At 39.0% G+C, this 15,305-nt stretch overlaps 1 protein-coding gene across 5 annotated transcripts; it reads left to right on the top strand.

The window, feature by feature from the left end:
* Positions 1 to 279: 279 nt before the first annotated feature.
* BIVM (basic, immunoglobulin-like variable motif containing) lies at positions 280 to 15,004 on the top strand. 5 transcript variants are annotated; one of them, XR_006018471.1, is made up of 12 exons: positions 280 to 381; positions 1,466 to 2,068; positions 2,999 to 3,125; positions 4,013 to 4,108; positions 4,201 to 4,305; positions 6,073 to 6,167; positions 7,348 to 7,480; positions 9,742 to 9,813; positions 10,681 to 10,764; positions 12,444 to 12,540; positions 12,998 to 13,155; positions 13,500 to 13,627. XR_006018471.1 is itself a non-coding variant. In XM_042042694.1 (11 exons), exons 2-11 carry the CDS (start codon positions 1,579 to 1,581, stop codon positions 13,788 to 13,790), a joined length of 1,590 nt encoding a protein of 529 aa, XP_041898628.1. In that variant the 5' UTR covers positions 280 to 381; positions 1,466 to 1,578; the 3' UTR covers positions 13,791 to 15,004. The 5 variants fall into 5 exon arrangements, 4 of the variants coding, with proteins under 4 accessions (XP_041898628.1, XP_041898659.1, XP_041898649.1 ...); XM_042042694.1 differs by lacking the exon at positions 12,998 to 13,155 and having other exon boundaries at positions 13,500 to 15,004; XM_042042725.1 differs by lacking the exon at positions 13,500 to 13,627 and having other exon boundaries at positions 12,998 to 13,159.
* Positions 15,005 to 15,305: the final 301 nt, after the last annotated feature.

The following is a 15,305-nucleotide window of genomic DNA, read 5'->3' as shown; positions in this document are numbered from 1 at the left end:
TGCTCCTCCCCTCCCTCCCCCGCTCGCCCGCGGGGCAACAGCGGGCGAGACCATGAGGACGCACGGGGGGGGAGGGCGACTGAAGAGGCGCCACTGACGGCGCTGAGGCGCAGTCACGGCCCAGCTGGGAGGCGCTCGGTACCGGTTCCTCCGAGGCACCGTGAGGACCCTCAGCGGGAGCGCGGCCGCCGCCGCCGAGCAGCCACGCGCCTCCCCCCCGTCCCCGTGCGGCGGCGGGAGTTGGTGCGGGCCGGCGGCGGAGGAGGCGGGGGGCGGCGGGGGCGCGCAGGTGAGCGCGCGGCTGTGTCTGCTTCCGGCGCGCCCGCGTCCCCGCTCCGCCGCGGCCGGGGAGGCGACGCCGGCGGGCCCCGCTCCGCGCAGGTAACACGGGTCGGGGACAGCCCCGCCGCCCTCGCTGCCCCCGCCGCCCTCGCCGCCGCCGCCCCTCGCAGGCGCCCAGGAGGGGAGCGAGCCCACGGTCCCGGGGGGCCCCCTTCCCCCAAGCCGCGGCTGTTCACTCTGGAACCGACTGGCGGCAGCGCGGGGGGAGGGGCGGGTGATTGGATGTGTCCCTGCGCTCCGCCAGCGGAACCCGGCCGGCCGTGGGAGGCCAGAGGCGCTCCCGGGGCGCTGCAGGTGCGGGGCAGCGACCCGAAGCCGGTGTCGCAGGAGGCGGCTGTGGAGCGGAATTCCTGCCTCCCTCGCGCCAGGTTCCCATCTGCGGCGCGTGTCTGTAGACGTGCGAGCTGCTGAGATGACAGATAGCACACACGCTGTCAGCTTGCCCTTTAAAAACGATCGTTCAAAGCAAGCCAGCCAGCCGTCTAAATGTGTTTTTGGTAATTCTTAGCTGCCATAAACAAAACCTGCTTTTCTTTCTCACGTCTTGAAGAATAAGAGGCGCATAAAAATAAAAGGGAACCGTTAACAGCTATAGGAGGAAAACACTGGAACAGATTGAGGGTAGTGTTGTCAATTTACAATCGATAGAGGCTATAGTTACTGTAATATTGTGCTTGAACTTCACTTGCAGCAGAAGTTTGCAGGATTCAGCAGAATTAAGTGACCTTAAAATGCTGTATGATGATTTATTAATTTGTATAAATTATTCTGTACTCCACATTAGCAGTGTATTGTGACTGTAAGGGATAGAAAAGATCAACCACAACCATGTAAATATGGAAAGCTTGTAATTTTTTTATTTTATTTTTTATTCGTGTGCTGGTTTATAAGTGTAATTGCTCATTATGTCATCATGATATCACTGCAGTGTATGCTGTTGGCACCTCAAAAATGATAAAAAGTGCTGATTGTGAGGTTCTAGAGATGCTTAGGGAAAGACACCATGTGTGTTGTGGTATTTTGAACGGTATTTCAGCTTTTATTGGCTATGAGTTCAAAGATAAGCCTTGTGTATATTTTATGTCGAATGAGACACCTATACTAACTTACCATTTTCTTTCAGGTACCTCATTGATACCTTGCAGAGGCAATGGAGGCAATGATGAAAACCCTGTTGTAATTAAAACATAAAGAAAAAGTATTCCTAACTGTGCAATACTCTTTTAGTATCATTCAATGCCTACTATTTCAGAAGATGAAAAAGAAAATGGTTCTGGAAATAATGGAAACACTGAAAACAGACCTGGGAAAGAATCCCCAGAAGCTTCTCTTCATGATCCCGTGAAGCCATACTGCATGTCAGATGCCTCCACTGCATCCCTGGTGTCTAGGGAAGATGGGCATTATCCATGGGGATGTCCTGTGACTCATACAAGAGAGAAGTTTTATACCATCTGCTCAGACTATGCTTTTTTAAACAGAGTAACATCTATTTGTAAAAGTCCAAGTGCTTCAGTTAGTGCCTGCCTATCAAGCAGTGCTGCCTTAAATGTTGGAAATAATACGTCTAACTTGCTCAGCGTTCAAACTGGTGCTTCAGAGATAATCTACAGTGAAGATGCTAACTTGGAAAGCCTGCCTGGCAATCTTGGAAAGCTTCCACTGGCATGGGAAATAGACAAATCAGAGTTCAATGGCGTGAGCTCAAATCTGAAGAACAAAGCAGGTGAGGTGGTGAAGTTTTGATGTGAAAGGAAAAAGCTTCATGTTTACAGCTTGTCTGTGAAGGGGGTTGGCCAGCACATGTCCCGTGAGGATGTGCTATAGAAGAGCCTGTACTTCATTTCAAGGAACCTGCTTATCAGGACAGAAGAGAGTGAGAGAGAAGGAGAGAAAGTCGAGTGTAACTGCCAGGGGAAGTGGATCCAAAACAAGGCTGGCTTCTGCTTAACTGTATAGTATTTGGGATGGTTTCTGCTGTTGCGCCCCCAGCCCTCCCCCTGTGTTATCGGTGTGACTTTTTTCTTTTGTTTTAGTAGAACCTAGTATGTTATACCTCTGGATGTATGGCTTCAAAATGGGACAAAAATACTTCTGCTTGAGCACGTGGCCCAACTCTCCATTTTCTGCTGTCACAGTGGCTTATAAAAAGGAAAAGACCTTGGGTGTATATTATTATTAATGGATTTGCATATAAGTTTTCATCAGAAACTGTAGCTGTTTGCAAGGCTGGCAGTGAAAAACAAGCATTTCATTATGTTCCCTGTGTACTTAATGTTAGGAGATGAGAGGTCCATGTTGGTCTGAGAGTCTATTTCTGGGATGGGTGATTTAACGCATTAGAATAATCAGATTGACTTACCTCTCTAAACAGTTGGGCAGGTCATCATTAATTCCATTTATGATCTAAACACCGTGTTGTTTACAGAGCTAATGGCAGCTTTACAAACCTGTTGACAGTTTAGAGCTTTCTCCTGTATTTGAGCTTTCTCCTTTCAATTCATATTTAGTACCAGTTTACACTGTGTCTCTATTTGAGCTGTGTGCTCAAATAGAGTGTCTCTATTTGAGCTGTATGCTACTACTAAGAGTATTTAGGAAGAAAGCTATGAATGGCAACCTAGGCATCCTTTTGATTCTGAAATTTGTTTTGCAGGCAGCATGAAGAAACAAGGGACAAAGAAAAAATCCGTGGAGAAAAAGAGCAAACAATACAGGGAGTGTCCTCAGCGTTCAGCTCTTGAAGATGTGAAGGAGAGAAAAGTGTTGGACCTTCGGAGATGGTAGTATTTATAAATTGCATTTAAAATTACCCATGTAGTTTCTCAGTAAACACTGTTGCTAGTTACCCGATTTCCAACTTCTTAGTAGTGTCTTTTTAATTTTTTTAGTAGAAAGGGGATATGTTAAGCATACACACTGTCTGATGCATTCTACAAGAAAAATTAGAGCTTCTCTTCCATCTGTTGGAGTTCTTAAAATATTTTTCCTTCTAAATTTTCCTTTTACTTTCAGTAAAGGGAAAAACTTATGTGGAGATTCATTTCAAAAAGAAATACAAGTTCAGTAGCATGGTCAGGGAAAAAGTAACCTTAAATGTACCACTGATACGTTTTACTCCCAATTTTAATTGATCAGAATCTGTCGTTTCTATAGGACCATTATTGTAATAATATAGTTCACTGAATTCACTTAGTTTAATGCATCTGTCCAGTTCTTACTTTATGTCTGTGACATCAGAAAGTTGGAGTTAACCTAGGGAATCTCTGACCCAGAATGATGTTCATTAGTAAATTGGTAGAGATGCAGTTTGCCACAAGTTCACATGTTAGAAGAGACTGGATAAATCCATATGTTATATTAGTACAGAGTCATATTTTCTGACAGTCGTTTGTACAGAACTCCCATGGGGCTGTTAGAAATTTGACTGATTTATATGAAATAGGGTAGTAGCATCTAACAAAGAAATTGGTTAACATAGTTGCTTAATTTTTTTTTTAGGGATAGAGTTGTTTCGGTTTTTTTGTTTGCTTTTTTTTTAATACAGGTGACATAAAAACATTTAATATAATGTGGCACTTTAGTGACATGGCACACAAAAAAGTAGTTGAGGTTTATCATATAAGAGTCAGTAATGTGTTACTAATGTGTTTGGGGTTTTTTGTTTAAGGTATTGTGTTAGCCGACCTCAATACAAGACCTCCTGTGGAATTTCATCCTTAGTGTCTTGCTGGAATTTCTTATATAGTACACTGGGAGCCGGAAGGTAAAGTCACACACAGAGTGCTTTGCTTTGCCTCTAGAGCTTCAAAAATATGTTTCTAATTACGATACTTCTTTGTTGTTTTTTTTTTTAAGTTTACCACCCATCACTCAAGAAGAGGCTTTGCATATACTGGGCTTTCAGCCCCCATTTGAGGAGATTAGGTTTGGTCCCTTCACTGGAAATACAACTCTAATGAGGTATGTTTGGTTCTTTTGATGCAGCTAGGAGATAGAACCTTTAAAAATACAGTAGTAGTTCATTTATTTAAAAACAAAGTGGCCAACATGTTAATCCCCTTAAGTTTTAGAATAATGAAGCATACCTGAGTACTCTGACAATGAAACTTCCCAAAGAGTTGTTTGCACTGGCCATTTTATATGGTGTGATGTTGTTACACAGGTCAGGTCAGTGTGAAAGTCTATTTGAATTTTGGTTCAGTTTGTGTGGTGGTTGTATAATACTCTAATGAGTCCAGCCTTCTGGTTAGCAAACTTTCTCTTTATACTTACGTTCCCGTTTTTGAAAATGCATGTTAAATACTTGCTAGTGTCACTGAAACAGCCTGAAAAGACAATTGATACATTATTAGCTTTAAGTAAAATGTAATTTAAGAATTGAAAATGAGATAGTGCTGCACCTTTGCTCCAATGGAGCTGTTCAGGAACAAAAACATGGGGCTGGAGTCACAGAACGCTTTGAAATTTTTTGTCACTTCTTCTCTGCTGTTTCCTGATATTTATAGGTTGGACCTAAATTCTTAGTACTTTTTTTTTTTTTTTTGGGGTATTAAATTAATAAGACATTCTAGGATTAAACAGAGCCAAGGAGCATATTGTACTAGAGTGCTGAACATTTTGACAGGGCTTTGTTGTGTTACACTTTGGTAAGATTAAAAAATTTTGCATTATTCTTGCTTCATGAGTTGCATTTGATTTAGTTAATTTTTTTTAGGGCAATATATAGTGTTTGGCTGATCAGGATGGTGCTGGATATGAAAATGTGGCAGCAGTCTCTTCTGCATCCAGCATACTGGCTGGATTGTTGGAAAGTGTTGTGAAAATTTCCTTACCTGCTTTAGGAAATTCAGATCCAGGATTTGTACCTCTTCAGGAATATGTCAGGGTGTAGCAACTCTTATAGACCAAGCTGATACAATGTTCTGTCTCTTTATGTCAACAGTGTATACAGACAAAAATTTAACTTGTAATTCTTCTTCAATTTCCCATGTGAGTGTCCTGTGTGTTGCAGAGAAGTTACTCATCTTTTTCTTTTTTTTTTTTCCTGCCTCGTCCAGTAATTTTGAAGTACTTGGCAGATTCGAAACAGGATGGCTGGGAGCCAGCCCTATTGCCCAACATAGCTTTGTGATTGAGGTATTATCTTCAAACATGTGAATTTAAATCTTCTAATGTGGAAAAATTGCAGGCCTGTCCTTGCTTAGTGTTGCGGTGAGGAGATGCAGTCTGAGGCTCCTGTAATGCTCAGGCTTTGTGAAGTTTAGGGGAGAGAAACCCAACAGGATAAGCAGAAAGTCTCACTTGAAGGGTGCCTTCTGGTGTCTTAGATTTCATTTATGTACCTTACAAATCACGATTGAAGTTTGGCACCTCAGAATTTGTGTGTCTTTCTAAAGGCTGAGTAATTGAACATTAGAGGTGACTGGACTCAGTACAATAGGACCAACATTTCACATCCAGATTTTTGGTTATTATGGATCTACATCAAATCTGGAAAAGCAGAATGAAGGAAAAGGCTCTATGTATTTATTTTACTGTCTAGGATATTTAAAGTTTCATTTGTATTGGGTGCCATAGTCATCTACAATCTAAATACTAGTGAGGTAGGTACTTAGTAGCACACCAAGACTTTTTTTCCTAAACTGTCAAGCATAAGGAAAGTGTGAGGAAATAACATTGTATTTAATAACTCTTGAGTTACTACAATCTTTAAGCTTATTGTTTCAGGTGGTTTAGGCAAATAAATGATCACTTCCATATCAAGGGATGCTCATATGTTCTATATAAACCTCATGGGAAGAACAAGACAGCTGGAGAAACTGGTACGTAGCTAATCCTAAAGCATTCATCTTATAGTGTATAAATTGAAAAATCCTGCAGTGTGTAGCATTTGACAGGACAAAGTCTGTAAGTAGTACTTCCATTCTGAGATAAGGTATTGAATAGCTCCAAGTTGGTTGACTTTTTTGCTTTTACTTTTTCTCTTATCTAGCTAAAATTTTCATTTGTACTTTTATTATGATAAAATACATTTTGTGCTATATATTCTGCTGCCACAGAATTGGAATTTTAAGGTATCCATGAAAACACTGCATTTCCAGTTCTGCATTCGTGTGTGGGAAGATTTGTTTGCTGTCATCCACTGGGAGAGCAAAAAGTATTAGTCCTTACTAAGTGTTTTATGCTTTTTAAAAGCCCAGTTTTAAAGGTAATGAACTCATCTGTTGTGCTTGACTTTAGCTAACATCTCTCTCTGAAGTTAGGTGATTATTCTCAATTAGCTTATGAAGTTGCATTTTTGTCTACTTTTTAGGCATGCTATTTAAAAAAATTTTCTTTCATGCACAGTTTACTATCCTTTGGTATAGTCTGGGTAATTACCTTCTAACTGAAGGTTTTTTTAAAAGCACAAAACCATGCTGAAAAGTTTTAGAGATTATGAAAATGGAAATATTTTTTTTCTTGGTATCCCACTTGAAAATTGTCGTGTTTCAGTGCCTCTTCTAGTCTTCTCCTGAAACTGAGCACTGTGGTCACATTATAAACCATTGCATGCCCATATGTGTTCCTGAGACTAGGAAGCTGCAAGAAGCTCATGATACCAAAATGTTTGGGTGTTTTCAGTGGTTTCAGCAGTATCATCAATGTGCGCCCCATCTGACTTGGGGCAGTGGGACTACATTCTGTTGCAGCGTGTATTTCCTTGGTTAAGAGATACTTTTGGTTCTTGTAAATTTGATTTTGATCTAAACACAAAGCATACTTTATATTGTGTTTCCCTGGCACAGACTGTGCAGCAGATAGTATTTAATTTCCTGTCTGGTACAAAAGAGTAATAATAAGTTCAAAATCAAAAGTGTACTTTGTGCATGCCTGTCAGGTCATGTCCTCCCATTCAAAAAGCAGTATAACTACTTTGTTGTGAAATAGGTCTTTTTTTCTGCTGAATATGTTACATAGGATCCAAAGCACCCTGGCCTGTAACCTGACCTTTCTTTGTAGCTGCAGGGGCCCTTTCGAAGCTAACACGTGGACTGAAAGACGAATCAATGGCCTATATCTACCATTGCCAAAACCATTATTTTTGCCCAATTGGATTTGAAGCAACCCCAGTAAAAGCTAGTAAAGCCTATAGGTAAGATACTGTGTTTATGCTTATTTTAGTGGAAGACACATACAGAAAAATTTACTTCAAATTGATACCATTTTTCTCCATAAATAACATTTCAGTTTGTGTCATATAGGCATTTGTCTGAGCTAGAAAAACACTACAGTGTGATTTGAAAGGACTGATTTAAAATGAAACATAACAGACTACACTGAAAGAACTTAAAAGAGAAACTGTAAGTGGTATTAAGAAATTGTTTGTTTAAAGGCCTTCTAGCCAGATGGAGAGAAGGTGGTTATTTTATTGAAGGACAAGTGAAAGTAACTACTCTGAAAAATAAAAACGTGTGGGCTGAAAAAAGGCCAGGTGGGGTTTTTTTAAGGCTAAACAATAAAAAGCTAAGTAATTATGGGGAGAGTCTTTCTAGAGAACTTGGAAGGGAAAACAAAAGAAATGTGTGTATGTTGCAATTTTCCTTTATAAACTAGAAGCAAAAAGTCTACAGTGATATTAATCCCTCATGAGGTGAATGTGATGAAATTTACACTTAGAAACCAGTGCTTGTGTGTGGCAAGAGCAGGGGTTGTGTGGGTATTGCAGGATGGTGATTATGTACTTTTTTTGCATTAATGTTGACTAATAATGGTGATGGTAAACTCCAACTACTGGAGTATAAGGCATAGAAAAGTAAAGATATCTGAATAATTTGTTACCAGGAATTGGCAGGGGATAGGGGAAGAAAAGCTAGGAGAGAACTTTGGACTTTGACAGTAGGTTTGGCTTTTTTAAACAATGCTTGACATGCTGGACTACTTCTATAAGCTTAATATGCCAATTTTAGAATAAAAATACAGTTACCTGTATCATAATTTCAGATTTGTCAGGGTGAGGCTACTAGGATAATATAATGCAATAGTAGATATAGTTTTGAATTAAATACTGGTTTTAAAAAGGATAATAGCATTAATAGTCATACTGAGTTTAGGGGGAGTCTTGCATTAAACGCACAAATTTTAACTTTGAAAATATTAATTCTTGAGATGATATGTGTTAGCTTTTGTAAGGTATTTACGTTGCTGCTCGATGTAGAGTGCTATACGTAGTAGAGTACTCTATGCACTCTCTTGTGGAGAGTAGTTTGTTTTATCTCATTCACTGAATCATATTAAGCTGTTTTTCCTCTCTCGAAGTAGTTGCAAACATGGTATGTATTAAAGGATTCTGTTGGACTTTCTCAAGGTTCAACCATTGGTCTGTATTTATGAGCATTATCATAGAGCATAAGTAGTCAATCCCCGAGGAAATTAGCAGATACCAATAGTGGGGAACGTCAAACAATGAAAAGCATAGGCCACTCGTATAAAGTGAACTGGCTATTTGCTTGCTGAGCAGTCTGAGTTTGGCTGTGTTGAAGAGGTAGGGTCACATCAAGGAATGGAGAATGCTAGCTCTACTTTTGGAGTTCAAAATGGTCATTGATTGGAGGTGATAAAGCATAATCATCTGAATCTAATTTGTCCCCAGTGTGAGGCTTATGATAGGGTTAATGAAAGCTTTTAATATATGAACAAAAGGATATAGTTTCTTATTGAGACGAGTTCACTGACTTGCCAGGTTTGTGAGGAGAGTGTAAGAAATATGCCCCAGATAGAAATCCAACACATTAGCCTACTTGAATTTACCGAAATGTTAATCACGCACTTACTCAATCAATTAGTAAGAATCTGCCCTGGAAGACCAAAATTAAAAAAAAAAAGTTCACTAGGTCAAAAATGCAATCTGAGAAATAGTATGGTCCAGTGTGTGGAAATGTAACATGCCTGATAATTAATTTAAATTTATATTGTTTAGTAATGAGTCAGAACAACACTTTCATTCTTTACCCATGGCTGAAATGGATTCTTAGTCACTAGTGATGTTATTTTTAAGTCAATATTAGCTTTTTTTCTTAACAACAGTTCTCTTCTAACAATGAAACATGAAATAACAACTTCAAGGAGCTTTTATAGCCTTACTTTAGGCTGGAGGTCAGACCAGGTGAGCATCCTGTTTTCTTTGTATTTCTGACTCTGCTGAGGAAAAAAAAAGTTTTGTTGCAGAAGCACTACCCATAGATCCTGGAGCAGTTCCTGTTTACCAGTTTTTGCACTCTAGTTACAAAGGAAAGTTTTTATTTAAAAATCAAGCTAATAAACATTTTAGGTCCCAAAAGGAGTGGGTAGGTAGGTTGCTAGGCTGAGCTTAGAGACAGTTCTTAGGTCACCCACAGACTTCCTGTATGATCTTAGGTTGCTGGATTTGGACTCGGGAGACCTGGGTTCAGTTCCCAGTTCAACCACAGACTTCCAGTGTGACTTTAGGTAAGTCAATTAATCTATCCTGTGTCTTGGTTTCCCATCTTTGCACTGATGGAATACATTGTTATTTTACAGGGAATTTTTTTTTAAGTAAACAAATTGTTCCAGGAAATAAGGCCATATGTTGTCTAATACCATAGGCAGAAAAGTCTCAGGTTTTGTCACAGTTGAAATTGATGCAGTTTTTCATAAGATAATTATACACAGGAAGTCACAGAGCATTTCTGTGTGTCTCATCAGTCTGTCCTAATACCTGTCACAAATTTTCCCTGACAAGGTTACCGCAAGCTTTGAGCTTCTTGGAAGTTGATTGCAAACTAGGATTAGTTCAAAGGTTTGGATCTTTAATATCTGGTATTGGATGCTTAGAAGGAAGCATTTGAAGTTGCCAGTTTTTGTTCTTACAGGTTACCCTACAACTCTTAGTAACAACTGCCAGCCAAGGTATAGGTTAAAAATAGTGGAAAGAACTCTTTCATGACTGCTAGGCATCACAGATGGGGAGGAAGCTGTTTGTACCACATTTGTGTGGCTTTCCACAACTCTTATTTCTGTTGTTTCCTATATATTTATATTTACATTGTGTACCAGACTGTCTTTCATCCAAGTAAAACTGCTTTTAGTGAAAATCTGTTTTCCTTCCAATTAATGTGCAATAGCATCCCCAAGGTTTGCTTTCAGGCCTTGTGGAACAAAAGGTTCCCTGTATGCAATTGTGAGCACTATAGCACAGGAGCTGGTTTTTAGTTTGGCTGAGGAAACAATTTTAAATGTTAAAAAATCCTAAAAAGGACAACAGACTGTTAATATCTCTTTTTCTTTTTAGTATGCACAATAAATCTTACTAGGATTGTATCTTCTGTTGAACAGAGGTCGTGTCTTGCAGCAAGAAGTAGAATATTGGATCTTAATTGGAGAGCCGAGCCGAAAGCATCCAACAATACACTGTAAAAGGTATGTTACTTCGTAAGAATGCAGCAGCTTCCACTGCACCTTTCCCAAAACTTGGCACTTCAAAACAAACCACACTAACAGCACTGAGGGCTGAACTCTGCCTCACCAACACAGGCTCTCTGTGACCCAATGTTTTCTTTCAAATCAGTTTGGAGTTCTCTACTCAGAGTCACCAACGGACTTTTTAGTTCTTTTTAATGACTATGTACATGTGTATATATGTATGTATCTGACATAAACAGATGCTGCTTTAGTGAGAAGCTTTGTGTTTTGACCTCAAGGCTGGCTCTGCAGTTTTGTATCACCTGTCAGAACATATGTGGGCTCCTGAAAGCCAAAGCCCGTATCTTTTGTTTGAGTGTGACAGAGCTCACGTTAGTCAGGAGGAAAAGGCACCTCAGCCATCTACGGTCGTGCCAGTTGTGACTTACAGACTGCATGGCCCTTTGAGGAGTTTACAGTGGAGCTGAGGACATCCACAGGCTGTGTCTGGGCTATGCACAGGATATTCTGTTGCTGCTGACATCTAGCTCAGGTACAGGTACAGCCTGTACTTTGTTGTTTTATTTGCTTATCTGTGCATTTAAACAGTACATTTATGATGAGGTTTGACTCATACAAAGTTGATGTCTAAACTACACATACAGACTAGGAGAGCTAGAGGATGCTATGTAGAAATATCATGGCTTAGTTATATTTAATTTTTTTTTGTCAGTGATGTGACAACTGCAAATACCTGGGTATTTGAGACTACAAGATTAAGTGCAACAAAATTAAAAGCACATTATGCATGTGGTTACTGAGAAATGGCATACTGTAGATCCCAAAGGGAGAACTTTGTCCTGTGGTATATTAGCTACAAATGGCACAGGAAAAGGTTTCTGAATATATAATAAAACCCTTTGTAACACTAATTTTGATTGTGGAGACATTCTTCCTCCTGCTGCACTCCTAATGAGAGCTGGCAGAGAGAGTTCTGTGCATAAGGAAAGAGGGCAAAGGTTGGAGTAGAAATGCATTTTCTGAACTTGGAGGGTGGTGTTAGAGAGAAACAAGTAGTTAGACACTGATAGAAATAAAAAGGTGATGTGCAGGTTTAAAGGGGTCTGGAATATGAAAGTGCTTGTTTCAGTTGGGCTGGAAGGAATTATGAATCTTTGAAAAGCTGAGTGAATGGGGAGTGATTGAATTGATAGTTTAGAATTAAATAAAATGGAGGAGTTAGTTATGATGAGAGCTGTCTGGTAAAAGCACATTTAGTGTGCGAAAAAAACCAAGGAATTGAACAAAATAATACAAAAGGGTAGGTGAGGTTTAAATAAAGAAAAGGCTAATGTTTCTCCTTGCCTAAACCACACTTTATTTCTTTCTTTCCCAAACTGATGAATTGGTAAGCGTAAGGAATGTAACTAATGACTCATGGTGCTCTTACTCACTTTGGAAGGCGTTTCCCAAGAGCAGGAATAATTACTGTGAATGCTTTGATTAAAAGTGACACTTTTATATCTAGCTTGATGTCTCTTAATATTGAGGCTTTCATAACTTCACACATTCATTTATCTTTAAATCACTGGTAAGACTATTTAAAGCTACAGATCTGTATTTGCGTGTATGTGTATGTGAGTCTTTCTGCTGCTGAGGTTTTATGTCAGCTGAGTAGTAATGATTTTATTCTGTAGGTGGACAGATATTGTCACTGACCTAAACACTCAAAATCCAGAATATCTAGATATTCGACATCTAGAGAGAGGATTGCAACATCGAAAAACAAAGAAGGTAAGGTAAACTCACTGAGATGGGAGGAAACTCATGGTAGGTTTTTGCAAACTTACTCATACTTTAGCAGTGTAAGATAACTTCACTGAAGAAATTTGTTCTGTTATGAAGTGTTGCTGAAGACAAAAGTATAATGTGAGTTCTTGCATAACAAAGTCATTTAGATTTACTTGCTGGACAAGATATAAAACATCAGTAGCTTGGTATATGCTAGGATGAACCACAATATCTGTGTATACAGAATGTATTTGGTCACAGTATTTAACTTTGTTGCTTTAAAATGTAGCTGCAGCAAGTATAGAAGTGTTCTGTGGACAAATTACAGACCATTTGGGGTGTGACCTTCTAATGACATTTTAGTGGGAAAGAAGTACAATCAAGTAGGATTGGGCATAAAAGAATGCGTGTCTCCCTTGTGTGGAGTTACTGTCAATGCATGTGGCTTTCTTTCCTATAGATAGGGCTGTATCTCATGGGTGGAGGATGTATTTGTGATTTGAAGATGGAAAGTCTGTGAGAAATAATAGACTGAAGAGATGATTTCAGGTGTGAAGACCCTGTGGAAGACTGTGTCAGCAAGATCAGGATGGACCAGAACAGATTATTTCTGAGAAGGTAGCTAGAAAGTAAAAAAAGACTAGCAGAAGATAAGAAGATACTGGCCCATGAAAGATAAAATAGGTAGCTTAAAAAGATCAAAAAGGTGAAAAAGAAAGCAGTAATTGAATCTGGGAAACAATCAGAACTGATTGATGCAAGTTGTATATTTGTGTATATGGGATTGTGTTGTTTTGTTGTTTGTTGTTTTTTTTCCTGGTTTGTGTATTGTGGCACTTTTTGTTTGTTTTCTTTTTGAAAGTATTGTGTTACTTGCCAAAATGTTGATATCAAATATCTATGTACGTTAGAAATGTGCCTGTAGTATGCATTTAACAAAGAACCTTTTTTACTTCGATTAGGTTGGAGGAAATCTTCATTGCATCATTGCCTTTCAGAGACTTAACTGGCAAAGATTTGGTCCTTGGAATTTTCCATTTGGCAATGTTAGACAGAATAAACAATCCCAAACACAAGGACAAGGAATTTCCAAATCTGAGAGTGAAGACAATATATCTAAGAAACAGCATGGACGACTGGGTCGATCTTTCAGTGCTAGCTTTCATCAAGAATCCATGTGGAAGAAATCTAATCTTCGGGAGAGGAGGAACAGTGGGTATCAGAGTTATAATGATTATGATGGAAATGATTAAAATTAACTTTAGATGATAGAGTTGATATATTAAAGTTAGTTTTAATCAAAACTTATTAGGGATTTATTAGTCCTAGAACACATAAGAATAGAAATTATGGTATAAGATACAGCTTCATAATTATTAAATAAATACGTTGATGTGGTTGCAATGGACGAGATCTGATGTATAAAGTGACAAATAAGCACAGATTGTTGTAATTTTGCAAAGGTGAATATGATAGCAAAATCTATCATTTCTTTTGAAATAATTGTACTATGGCCTGATCTGTGAAAACAAAAGAACAGATTGAAATCAGTCAATGTAATAAACAGACTTCATTGAAAATATTTATTGTCCAAAAGCATGAAAAATTATGGTATGACTTTATAAAAAAGGGTTATTCTGCAAATGGTGTAAGGATAAAAGTAAACATTGCCTTTGTTTCTAGCACTTCATTTTAGTAAGGCTGCCCATATCCAGTGCAAATGAAAAAAAAAATCACATTTGTTAGAAAACTTGTTGGATTTACAAAGAGAACGTACATTCTCTGTTTAATTCCCACTAGACTTCTGTCAGTTGGATAATCATATCTTGTCAAGAAGGTCTCCGTTTCTTTTCCCTTATCTGGTTGCCTGTTTTTGACTCTGAGGAGTCACCTGTTCGATGATGGAACTTCTCTATTACTTTTGCTCTGTGGGTAGAGTGGCTGAATTCTTACCCTGGAGCCTCCTGAGAGCATGGACTGACTTAACACAAGCTTATGAAATTCGGTATTAAAAAGCTGCATTTACCATTAGCCAAGTGAGCTAGCTGAACACTGTGTTCTGTTGGCAGTTCTTTTCCTTGTTCAGTCTTAAAACCTCTGTCCTTTCTCTGCTGCTCTTTTCATATTGTGTGAAGGGGATGCAAGTGCTGAAAGCTGCTGGCAGCCCCGATGATATACCTCTCAGCCAGAACAATTCAAGCTTTTTCAGGTGTCCCAGGTGAAGTCTTCTTTTTTTTTTTTTTTTTTTTTTTTTCTTTCCCTGGTTAATCTAGTTGTTTGCCCAAACACATCTCAACAGTTGTATTGTTCTGTGTACAAATGTTCATACCTGCTCAAGGATTAATTTTTTCTGACATAAAAAGATTTGTCATGGAATGCAGGGGTTTTGTAGGTTGCTGCTTTTGTTAACCAAAAATGGGAGACTTTTAGACTTTTGTTCGTTCAATAAAATTTGTTTTCTATCTTGTTTGCTTTTCATTTTTCATGGAAATGATGGCCCTGCATTTAGTGAAGGTCTTCAGCAAAGTAGGTAAGTGACTGATCAGAGTTGCACTGCTACTTAGCAAAGTAGGTAGGATCTCTTGGGTCATGAAAAGTGGTGCTCTGTGCAGCCCCTGGGACTATTAATGTTTAATTTATCGAAGTCTGCCAGCCTCATGACTGAACAAAACCCATAGGTTTTGAAACTTTATTTTCCAGATCAACTGTTTTCAGACCCTGTTTTTGCAGGCTGAGGTTGGGCTGAGGACTCAGCTTTATTTAGAGTA

This window comes from Corvus kubaryi, unplaced genomic scaffold, assembly GCF_017639235.1.
Source record: "Corvus kubaryi isolate FWS band 111438036 unplaced genomic scaffold, C.kubaryi_AGA036_p1.0 133, whole genome shotgun sequence".
NCBI classification, from domain to species: domain Eukaryota; kingdom Metazoa; phylum Chordata; class Aves; order Passeriformes; family Corvidae; genus Corvus; species Corvus kubaryi.
This window is presented reverse-complemented; position numbering and strand designations above follow the sequence as displayed.